Source organism: Cetorhinus maximus, chromosome 17 (assembly GCF_964194155.1).
Source record: "Cetorhinus maximus chromosome 17, sCetMax3.hap1.1, whole genome shotgun sequence".
Taxonomy (NCBI): Eukaryota; Metazoa; Chordata; class Chondrichthyes; order Lamniformes; family Cetorhinidae; genus Cetorhinus; species Cetorhinus maximus.
Window position 1 is genome coordinate 5,025,636 of NC_135895.1, and position 12,268 is coordinate 5,037,903.

At 45.7% G+C, this 12,268-nt stretch overlaps 1 protein-coding gene across 1 annotated transcript in view; it reads left to right on the forward strand.

Annotated features, from left to right (window-relative positions):
- The window catches only part of col24a1 (collagen type XXIV alpha 1), a 721,848-nt gene that overhangs the window by 636,659 nt on the left and 72,921 nt on the right, over positions 1-12,268 (forward strand). The window contains exon 36 of the mRNA XM_078561886.1: positions 11,645-11,752. Coding sequence (XP_078418012.1) covers positions 11,645-11,752 — 108 coding nt within the window. The remainder of the gene's footprint in view (positions 1-11,644; positions 11,753-12,268) is intronic.

Consider the following 12,268-nt stretch of genomic DNA (forward strand, 5'->3'; position numbering starts at 1 on the left):
AAAATCCTGGTATATAAATTATCTAAATCTTGGTGTGCAGGGGACAATTTCAAAGTTTGCGGACGTCGCAAAACTTTTGAGAATGTTAAACTGTGAGGAAAGCAGTGTAGAACTTCAAAAGGAAATTGACATTGGTGGGGTGGGCAGTTAGGTGGCAGATGAAGTTCAATGCGGAGAAGTATGAGGTGATACACTTTGGTACAAAGAACATGGAGAGACAGTGTAAAATAAATGATACTATTCTAAAGGGTGTGCAGGAGCAGAGAGACCTGAGTGTATATGTACATAAGTCATTAAAGGTGGTAGGACCGGTGGAGAGAGCTGTTTCTAAAGCATATAGTATCCTGGGCTTCATTAATAAGGACATAGAGTACAAGAGCAGGGAGGTTATGATGAATTTATATAAGACACTGGTTAGACCTCAGCTGGAGTATTGTGTACAGTTCTGGGCACCACATTATAGGAAGGATGTGAATGCATTGGAGAGAATGCAGATGAGGTTTATGAGAATGGTTCCAGGGATGAGTCACTTCAGTTATGAGGAAAGATTGGAGAAATTAGGACTGTTTTCCTTGGAAAGAAGAAGGCTAAGAGGAGACATGATAAAAGGTTTCAAAATCATGGGGGGTCCGGGCGGAGTAGATAGGGAGAAGCTGTTCCCATTCGTAAATGGATCGAGAACCAGAGGGTACAGTTTTAAAGTGTTTTCCAAAAGAAGCAAATGCGAGATGAGAAAAAACTTTTTCACACAGCGAGTAGTTAAGGTCTGGAATGCACTGCCTGGAAGTGTGGAGGCAGATTCAATTGAAGCATTCAAGAGGGCATTAGATGCTTATTTAGATAGAAACAATGTGCAGGGTTACAGGGAAAAGGTAGGAGATCAGCACTAAGTTAAAATGCTCAGAGAGCCAGTGCAGACACAATGGGCCGAGTGGCCTCCTTCTACACTGTAACAATTCTGTGATTCTGTGAACTCCCTCCCTAACACAGCAGGGGTGTATCTACACCACATGGACTGCAGTGATTCAAGAAGGCAGCTCACCACCACTTCTCAAGGGCAATTAGGGATGGGCAATAAATACTGGCCTAGCCAGTAAATGCATTAAAAAAAACACAACCTGTCCTGCCACCTTCAATGACTTATACACAAAAGCACCCAGGTCCCTCTGCTTCCTCTAGAATGATACCTTTAGTTTATATTGTCTCTCCATGTTCACCCTATCCCAATGCAACACTTCACACTTCTCTACATTAAATTTCATCTATCTCTCATCAGCCCATTTCACCAACTTGCCTACGTCCTTTTGAAGGTCCACACTATCCTCCTCACAGCTCGCAATGCTTCCATGTTTCGTCTCAATGGCAAGTTTTGGAATTGGACCAGGTTCTAGGTCACCGCTATATATCAGGAAAAGCAAAGGTCCTAACACCAACCCGTGGAGAACTCCACTATGAGCCTTCCTGTAGTCTGAACAACATCCATTAACCACTATTTCCTGTTTCCTGTCACTCAGCCAATTTTGTATCCATGTTGCTACTGTCCAAAAATGCAGAGAGTAGGAATAAATGAGTCTTTTTTGTGTTGGCAAGCTGTAACTAGTGGAGTGCCGCAAGGATAAATGCTGGGGCCTCAACTACTTACAATCTGTATCAATGACTTGGAACATAGGAATGTGTGGTAGCTAAATTTGCTGATGATGCCAAGATAGGGAAGAAAGTAACTTGTGCGGAGGACATGAAGGGATGAAAGGACACGAAAGGACAAAGGGATTATAGGTAGATTAAGTGAATGGGCAAAAAATTGGTTGATGGAGTATAATATGGGAGAATGTGAACTTGTCCAGTTTGGCAGGAAGAATATTATTTAAATGGATAGAAATTGCAGAACTCAGTAGTCCAGAGGGATCTGGGCGCCCTGCTTCTTGAATCACAAAACGTTAGTCTGCAGCGACAGCAACGGATTAGGAAGGCGAATGGAATGTTAGGTAGGCCAGAGTTTTGAGGTCAGTGGGTGGTCGGGGTTGGCAGGCCTGGGAACGGCTGGGAAACTGACCCGCTGCCCGCAATCGGCACCCGACCGCGATTTCACATCGGCTGGCCGATTAACGGCTAGCGTGAAAGACGCCCTGAAATGCTCAGCGCTGCCGAGATGGGGGGCGTGAGGAAGGCGAGCGCTGAATTCAGCGCAGGCACAGTGGGGAAGCGCTCACAGAAAGCTCCCTGAAGCAGAGAGCTGCCTGAAGCAGCTGAAACATTCAAATCCAACAAAATCAGATTTAAAAATCCAGAAAAAATGCCCGTGCATCAGAAACAGTCACCTGAACACGAAAATTCTGTGCAAACGTTTTTTTTTATTTAATGACAGAAACCTCATCCTGCCTTTGTATGAGGTTTCCTGAAAAATGCAAAGACCACCTGGCCGATTGGCCCACCTGCCATAGGATCAGCAGTGGAAAATCCCAGTTAATCGCATCATTAATGGACTCAATAACGCTCTTAATTGTCGGCGGGCGCACTTCCAAGTTCAGTGTGTGCCCGCCCGCCGAAATATCGCAGAACTGTGCAATGATGCCGGGACACTCACCTGATGTCATCGCTCGCTAATTTACCCTCGAGCATGTCAGCCGCGCACCTCCACACCAACGAAAAAATCTGCCCTTGGTGTTTGTTGCAGAGGGATTTTTTTTTGTTATTCATTCACGGGATGTGAGCTTCGCTGGCTGGGCCAGCATTTATTGCCCATCCCGAGTTGCCCTTGAGAAGGTGGTGGTAAGCTGCCTTCTTGAACCGCTGCAGTCCATGTGGTGTAGGTACACCCACAGTGCTGTTAGGGAGGGAGTTCCAGGATTTTGACCCAGCGACAGTGAAGGAACGGTGATATATTTCCAAGTCAGGATGGTGAGTGGCTTGGAGGGGGACTTCCAGGTGGTGGTGTTCCCATCTATCTGCTGCCCTTGTCCTTCTAGGTGGTAGTGGTTGTGGGTTTGGAAGGAGCCTTGGTGAATTCCTGCAATGCATCTTGTGGATGGTACACACACTGCTGCTACTGTGCGTCAGTGGTGGAGGGAGTGAATGTTTGTGGATGTGGTGCCAATGAAGTGGGCTGCTTTGTCCTGGACAGTGTCAAGCTTCTTCAGTGTTGTGGGAGCTGCACTCATCCAGGCAAGTGGGGAGTTTTCCATCACACTCCCAACTTGTGCCTTGTAGATGGTGGATAGGCTTTGGGGAGTCAGGAGGTAAGTTATTCGTCGCAGGATTCTGAGCCTCTGACCTGCTCTTGTAGCCACAGTATTTATATGGCTGGTCCAGTTCAGCTTCTGGCCAATGGTAACCTCCAAGAATGTTGATAGTGGGGGATTCAGTGATGGTAATGCCATTGAACATCAAGGGGCGATGGTTGGATTCTCTCTTGTTGGAGATGGTCATTGCCTGACACTTGTGAGGTGTGAATGTTACTTGCCACTTGTCAGCCCAAGCCTGGATATTGTCCAGGTCTTGCTGCATTTGGACATGGACTGCTTCAGTATCTGAGGAGTCACAAATGGTGCTGAACATTGTGCAATCATCAGCGAACATCCCCACTTCTGACCTTATGATGGAAGGAAGGTCATTGATGAAGCAGCTGAAGATGGTTGGGCCGAGGACACTACCCTGAGGAACCTCTCTTCTATTTTTACTTGGTTCTGTTGAAGGGTCATTCAGACTCGAAACGTTAACTATGTTTCTCTCCGCAGATGCTGCCAGACCTGCTGAGTTTTTCCAGGTATTTTTGTTTTTGTTTTGGATTTCCAGCATCCGCAGTTTTTTGCTTTTACCCTGAGGAACTCCTGCAGTGATGTCCTGGAGCTGAGATGACTGACTTCCAACAACCATAACCATCTTCCTTTGCGCTGGGTATGACTCCAACCAGCGAGAGTTTTCGTCCTGATTCCCATTGGCTCAAGTTTTGCTAGGGCTCCTTGATGCCACACTCTGTCAAATGCTGCCTTGATGTCAAGGGCAGTCACTCTCACCTCACCTCAGGAGTTCAGCTCTTTTGTCCATGTTTGAACCAAGGCTGTAATGAGGTCAGGGGAGCTGAGTGGCCCTGGCGGAACCCAAACTGGGTGTCAGTGAGCAGACTATTGCTAAGCAAGTGCTGCTTGATAGCACTGTTGATGACGCCTTCCATTACTTTACTGATGATGGAGAGTAGACTGATGGGGCGGTAATTGGTTGGGTTGGATTTGTCCTGCTTTTTGTGTACAGGACATACCTGGGTAATTTTCCACATATCCGGGTAGATGCCAGTGTTGTAGCTGTACTGGAACAGTTTGGCTAGGGGTGCAGCAAGTTCTGGAGCACTAGGTTCAGGATAAGTCCCAGAGGATTGGAGAATGGCCAATGTAACATTCTTATTCAAAAAGGGAGAGAGACAAAAAAACAGGTAACTATAGGACAATTAGCTTAACATCTGTCATTGGGAAAATGTTGGAGTCTATTATAAAGGATGTAATAGCAGAACATTTAGAAATACATAATCTAAGCAAGCAGAGTCAGCATGGCTTCATGAAGGGGAAAACATGCCTGACAAATGTATTAGAATTCTTTGAGGAGGTAACAAGCAGCATAGATAAAGGGGAACCAGTAGATGTAATTATTTGGATTTCCAAAAGGCATTAGATAAGGTACCGCACATAAGGCTACTTAATAAGATAAGAGCCCATGGTGTTGGGGGTAGTATATTAGCATGGATAGAGGATTGGCTAAGTAATAGAAGACAGAGAGTTGGGATAAGGGGGCATTTTCAGGATGGCAAACTGTAACTAGTGGAGTGCCACAGGGATCAGTGCTGGGGCCACAATTATTTACAATATATATTAATGACTAAGATGAGGGAAGTGAATGTACTATCGCCAAGTTTGTGGATGACACAAAAATAGTTGGGAAAGCAAGTGGTGAGGATGACACAGAGTCTACAGAGGGATATAAACAGGTTAAGTGAGTGGGCAAAAACTTGGCAAATGGAATATAATGTGGGAAAATGTGAAGTTAGGCACTTTGGCAGGAAGAATAGAGGAGCTGAATATTATTTAAATAGAGAATGACTGAAGAAAGCTGCAGCACAGAGGGATTTGGGAGTCCTCGTGCATGAATCACAAAAAGCTAACATGCAAGTTCAGCAGGTAATAGGGAAGGCAAATGGAATGTTGGCCTTTATTTCAAAGGGAAGGGAGTATAAAAATAGGGAAGTCTTGCTAAAACTATACAAGGCACTAGTTAGACCACACCTAGAATACAGTGAACAATTTTGCTCCCTTATCTAAGGAAGGATATACTGGCATTGGAGGCAGTCCAGTGAAGGTTCACTAGGTTGATCCTGGGTATGGAGGGATTTTCTTATGAGGAGAGGTTGAGTAGGTTGGGCCTGTACTCATTGGAGTTTAGAAGAATGAGACGTAACTTTATGGAAACATATAAGATTTTTGGGGGGCTTGACAGGGTAGATGCTGAGAGGTTGTTTCCCCTTGTGGGAGAACCTAGGACCAGAGGGCATAATCTCAGAGTAAGGGGTCACCCATTTAAGACAGAGATGAGGAGGAATTTCTTCTCTCAGAGGGTAGTCAATCTATGGAATTCTTTACCGCAGAGGGCTGTAGAGGCTGGGTCATTAAGTATATTCAAGGCTGAGATAGACAGATTTTTAATCAGTAAGGGAATCAAGGGTTATGGGGAAAAGGCAGGAAAGTGGAGTTGAGGATTATCAGATCAGCCATGACCTCATTGAATGGCGGAGCAGACTCGATGGGCCGAATGGCCTACTTCTGCTCCTACGTCTTATGGCCTTATGTACAGGGCATTGATGAGACCACATCTGGAGTACTGTGTACAGTTTTGGTTTTCTTACTTAAAAATGGAGATAACTGCATCAGAAGCATTTCAGAGAAGGTTCACTAGACTGATTCCTGGGATAGGGGGTTATCTTAGGAGGAAAAGTTGGACAGGCTGGGCCTGTATCCATTGGAGTTTAGAAGAATGAGAGGTGATCTTACTGAAATGTATAAGATCCTGAGGGGATTTGACAGGGCGGATGTTGAGAGGATGTTTCCCTTTGTTGGAGGGACTAGAATTAGGACACAATTTAAAAATAAGGGATCTCCCATTTAAGGCAGAGATGGGGAGAATGTTTTTCTCTCAGTGGGTCATTAGTCTGTGGAATTCTCTTTTGCATAGAGCGGTGGAGTCAGGGCCATTGAGTGTTTTTAAGGCTGAGTTAGATAGATTGTTGATTGACGAAAGGGTCAAAACATATAGGAGTTGAGTCCACAATTAGATCAGCCATGATTTTATCAATTAGGGGCTTGAGGGGCTGAATGGCCAATTCCTGCTCCTAATTCGTATGTTCGTATGTCCCCTTTATTCCACGAGCTATAACTTTGCTCACAAGTCTGTTGTATGACACTGTATCAAATGCCTTTTGGAAGTCCATGTACACCACATCAACAGCATTACCCTCATCAACCCTCTCTGTTACCTCTTCAAAAAAACTCTAGCAAGTTAGTTAAGCACAGTTTGCTCCTAACAAATCCATGCTGGCTTTCCTTAATTTAACCTGTATTTGTCCATCCTGAATTATTGTTTCTAGAAGTTTCCCCACCACCAAAGTTAAACTGACTGGCCTGCAGGTTTATCCTTACACCCTTTTTTGAACAAAGGTATAACTTTTGCAATTCTCCAGTCCTCTGGTACCACCCCTGAGTCTAAGGAAGACAGAAAAATTATGACCAGTGCCCCTGCAATGTCCACTATCATGTCCATCAGTGTCCTTGGATGCATCTCATCCTGTCCTGGTTCCTTAGCAACTTTAAGTGCAGACACCCTTTCCAATTCCTCGTCATCAATTTTAAACCCTTTTGGGCCTGGGCTACTTTCTCGCCATGACTTGTGGAGCATCTTTTTCCTTGGTAAAGACAGATGCAAAATGTTCATTTAATACCTCAGCTGCTCCCCCATCTGCATGTGTGAATTCCCTTTTTGGTCCCTAATCGGCCCCATTCCATCCTTCTGCTGTCTTCAAACTTTATGAAATGAAGTCCCACCTTGCAGATTAACTCAGTGGTGCATGGGAAACCACAGGCCTCCGAGGAGCTACGTCGGAACCTGCAACCTCCACCACCTAGAATAGCGCTGTAGGGGTCGACATCTGTCTCACACACTCACGCTGCTGAAGACTGTTACCCACGTGCCAATGGGCAAACACCAAGCAGCCTATCATGACCAAGATCTCAGAACCTGGTGTCATCACCCACCCCCCCGAGATGGAGTCTTCAGTCTCCTGGAGTGACTGAGGCCTGGGGCCTAGCTCGCAGGGACCTGTAAAGGAGAACAAAAAGAAACACATTCAGGTTCCACGGAATCCATGAGCACAGGACAATTCCTCACATGATGCTGAGTACCCGTAAGGCAGCACCAGGTACAACGTGCCCTCACCCTGCTGCCCTTACCAATCCCACCTTGCCGGTTGTAGAATCACGGCGTGGTTATGTTGCAAGAGGACACTGCTCGGCCTGTCTTGTCCACGCTGACTCACTGCAAGAGCCACTCAGCTCATCTCACTCCCCATCGCCATGAAAATATTTTCCCTTCAGGCGCTGATCTAATTCCAGTTTGAAAGCCACGATTAAATCTGCCTCCACCACACTCTCAGGAGGTGCGTTCCAGACCCTAACCACTCGCTGTGTGAAAAAGCTTTTTTTCAAGTCACCGTTGACTCTTTTGCCAATGGCCTAAAGTTGCTGTCCTCTGGTGCTCAACATTTCCACCAGTCCTGTCATTAGCTTTCCACCTGCAAAGCACCTTGAGACATTTTTCCTACATCAAATGCGCTCTAGAAATGTAAGTTGGTGTTGTTGTGGTAACATTGTGCCTCTTGACACTTAACATTTTTATTTCTCATATTGTGGTTTCTCAATAAAACTTTTTGTACTTTTGGAACAACGCACCCTCTGTCCTAGTCTCTTCGTACAGAAGCCCGACTCTTACATGAGTTGCTCACACATGTTTAAATTTCTTCCTCTTACAAGATGTTCCACCATTTTGCCAGAGAAACTCTGGGTTTGATTGGTGTTGAAGTGTTACTTTTAAGTTGAACTGAGCTCACAGAGCATGAAGGGGGACAGAGGGTCAGGCAAACAGGTGTATACTAAAGCGATCGGGTGTGGTGTGTGGAATTCTGCTTGCCTTCCATTCCAAGGTTGAGGTTGTTCAGTCTTTTCCTGTAAATAATCCAGTATCACAGTCGAGGGCTCTCAATGTAATCCAGTGACAGTATCTCCACTCAGTGCCTGGTTTGATTGGCAGTGGGGCAGGCCAGACCCCAGATAAGGAAGATGGGGCTCCTTTGCTAGCGCCTCTCAAACCCACGTCCTCTACCACCTGGAAGGACAAGGGCAGCAGATACACGGGAAGACCACCACCTGGAAGTTCCCCTCCAAGTCACTCACCATCCTGACTTGGAAATATATCGCCGTTCCTTCACTGTCGCTGGGTCAAAATCCTGGAACTCCCTCCCTAACAGCACTGTGGGTGTACCTACACCACATGGACTGCAGCGGTTCAAGAAGACAGCTCACCACCGCCTCCTGAAGGGCAATTGGGGATGGGCAATAAATGCTGGCCCAGACAGTGACAAGCTCATCCTGTGAACAGGGAAATAATTTTTTTTAAAAAGCAAATGCCAAATTCACAGCTATCCCCCTATCGAGTTTTGCATTTGGAGGCAGTCAAGGGGCTAGTTCAGTCCACTCGAAGGAGATAGCTGAGAAAACACAATGCACAAGCCTTGGTTCGATTCAATAGTCGGACTGGCCAAACAATAGGATTAATTATCCTACTTACACGGAGAGGGTAGAGCCGTGTTTATTACTTTATTTAAGTTTAAAAGAATTTAAATTCCTTTAATTAAATAATTTTGGATTTAAAAAGCTAGCATCAGTAGTAGTCACCATGAAACAATCAACTTGTCATAACAATCCATCTGGTTCACTAATGTCCTTTGGGAAGGGAATCTGCTATTGTTTACTAGATCTGGCCTACATGTGACTCCAGACCCACAGCAATGTAGTTGTCTTCGAAATGGCTTAACAAGACCTGGAGTGTATCAAAAACTGCAACAATGGATGGCGGTGGGTCAAGAAAAAATAAATGCTGGTCTTCACACTTCCCATGAATAAAATATTACTGAGATTAAAATAAATCAGAGACTGATAGAATCTTACAGATCAGAACGAGGCCATTCAGCCCATTGTGGCTATGCTGGCTCTTTGGTAGAGTTATCCAATTAGTCCCACTCCCTTGTCCTTTCCACATAACCCCTGCAAATATTTTTCCTTTTCAAGTATTTATCCAATTCCCTTTTGAACGTCCCTATTGAATCTGCTTCCACCGCCCTTTCAGGCAGCGCATTCCAGGTCACAACAACTCACTGCGTACAAGGTAATGACTATCTTATCATTTTAGGCTCCAGTTCTGGACTCAAATCACAAGTGGAAACATCTCTACCATGACCCTATCAGACCCTTTCATGATCTTAATCGATCAGTTCACCTCTTATTAAAGCCGCTAATAGAGTGGATTTGAGGTGGCAGTCTGTCTGGAGAAAGGTCATTCGAAAGCGGTGACAGCATCAAAGGTGAAAATGTCAACTGTCTGAACAGGTCTTGTTGCTATGGGGAGAGAAGATTTCAAAAATTAGAAAGGACTCTCGGAGACACAGAGATGTGAGGAATAGGACATTTTTAACATGGAGTGGATGGGGAGACAACAGAGGATGGAATCGTCCCAGATTTGCACAACGTGTGGTAGCGGGCGGGGAGAAAGTCCTTTTTCATGTGGGATTTCACATCGTGTCGTCCCCTCCCCACCTCATTAATTATGCAGTCGCAGAAAACACACCGTCTCATTGGTGGGCAGCCTCCGATTTGCCAGCCTCGCCGCTTCCTCATGCAGGCACCGGTGAAGACATGGCCCCAATTCAGTGACACATCCCTGAGATACCTTCTGGATGCCATGGAGGCCCTTTGCTCTGGCCACAGGAGGGCCCATCAGTCTCACCACTCCGATTGGGAGGCGGTGGGCAGAGGTGGCCAGTGCCAATGCTGCACACAAGAGGTCGGACATCCAGTTCAGAAAACGGATGAATGGTTGAATAATCTCATCCGTGCCACCAGGGTAAGGCAGTGATCCTATCACTCCATACTCTCACATTCACTGGCACCTCACTCACTGCCAGCTCAAGGGGCATCACCACTCACTCTCTCACACACACCCTCACATCTCCATCTGGCCTCATCTCCTCTGGTGACTGCCTCCTCAGCCCTCACCATCTTGAGGCCACTTGCACAGATTAACATGTGCCCCCCACACACCCCTGGGTTACCCTCACTTCCCCAGTACAGCCCTCGCCCTGGAGCCTCTTCCCTTCCCTGAGGCCACTTCTCCCCCTTCCCCAAGCAAGCCCGAGCCCTGCAGCCATTGAAAAGCCACCCGCGCCTTACGGCTGGTCTAACCTGCCCATGAGCCCTACTAAAAGTGATGTGGTGCTGCCTGTGAAGCCTAGCGCTGATGATGAGTGCTGCCCGAAGCAAGATAGGCAAATAAACCTCAAAGTCCTGAGTGAAGAGCAGCTCGCCAAGTGCATGCCTTATATTTGCTGTTGTGAAACACGTCAGTGTAGCTGGATGATCCAGCGTTGGGGGTGATGATTCCAGGGAGCAGGTTTTATAATGAGATGTTAAAATATTGAAATTAGGTTCCTTACATGTGGCGATGGGAAACGCCATTGACGCATGGAGAGGACGGTCACAAACTGGTTTCATGATGGCCTTCTCACCATATTGTCCTCCACCACCCACCGTGATACCCGACGCCAAGTGGGCTGGGAAACTCTGGCCAGAGTGAATGGAAAACCTTAGACATAGTGAGCGGAGCATGGGGTGGGGGTTGAGTTTGATTAATTCATAAAGACAATAACATTTTCAAAATATTGGAAAAATATCACCAGCAGTTATGAAACAAAATTGACGTTCTTTCTCTCCCCTTACCATTACCTCTAATGCCCAAGAAAGGATGGTATCTCAGGAAATTGCTCGCTATCAGTCATTTAAGGGAGACAGTGATGTGGTGGGAATGTCACTGGACTAGTAATCTGGGGACCCAGGCTAATGCTCTCCTTTGCCTCCACCTATCGCTGACCTTCTATCCAGCTTCACCTGCTCCGCCCCCCCTTAAACAGTGTAAATTTCATCACATTTCTACTTCCCTTCAGCTCTGAAGAAGAGTCATACAGACTCAAAACGTTAACTCTGTTTCTCTCTCCACAGATGACCTACTGAGTTTTTCCAGCATTTTCTGTTTTTGTTTCAGATTTACAGGGCTATGGGAAAAAGAGCAGGAGGGAATAGAGCTAAATGGATAGCTCTTTCCAGGAGAAGCACAGGGATGATGGATGATGTGCTATGTGATTCTTTGTTCTGTATCTACCTCCTTCTTGTAAAAAATTCACAGGATGATATCACATTTCTCTCATGACTCATTTCTAGTTCTGTTCAATGGTAATTATTCCTCTAGTTCCTTGGTTTTAATAATGTATATGTTATTATTGCAGGGTGAACTGGGTGATCAAGGGCCTAAGGGTGAGATGGGAGAAAGGGGTGATATCGGAGCTCGGGGAGTTATTGGTGCTGCCGGAGGACCTGGGATTAATGGAATGCCAGTAAGTACATAGCTTGGAAAATATCCATTGTATAATTCACAAACAGTGTCAAGCAATGGCAACTGTTAAACATTAATTGCTAAATATTGTGCTGTTCCCTGTGTGCATCGACCAAGAATTATTATTTGCCATATTTTTTATGTTATTTTGTGATCATTGCCTTTGGAGTGGACATTCAGCCCTCGAGCCTGTTCCACCATTGATCAGGGTTGATTCTGTGACCTAACTCCATGTACCCACCTTTGGATAACAAAAATCTCTCAATTTCAGATTTAAAATGAAGAATTGATCTAACATCAATCACTGTTTCTGGAAGAGAGTTCCAAACTACTGCCACCCATTAGGTTTTCCCTAATGTCCCTCCTGAAAGACTTGGCTATAATTTTAAGGTTCCCCTCCCCAATCCTCGGTTGAGAGACCTAGCGGTCGCCAGTCGCTAACTGTTTATTGAAGGCCACAGACAGAAGCAGACTCTTCTTCAAATGTTACACCATGGCTGTGTGGAAAACTATTTCC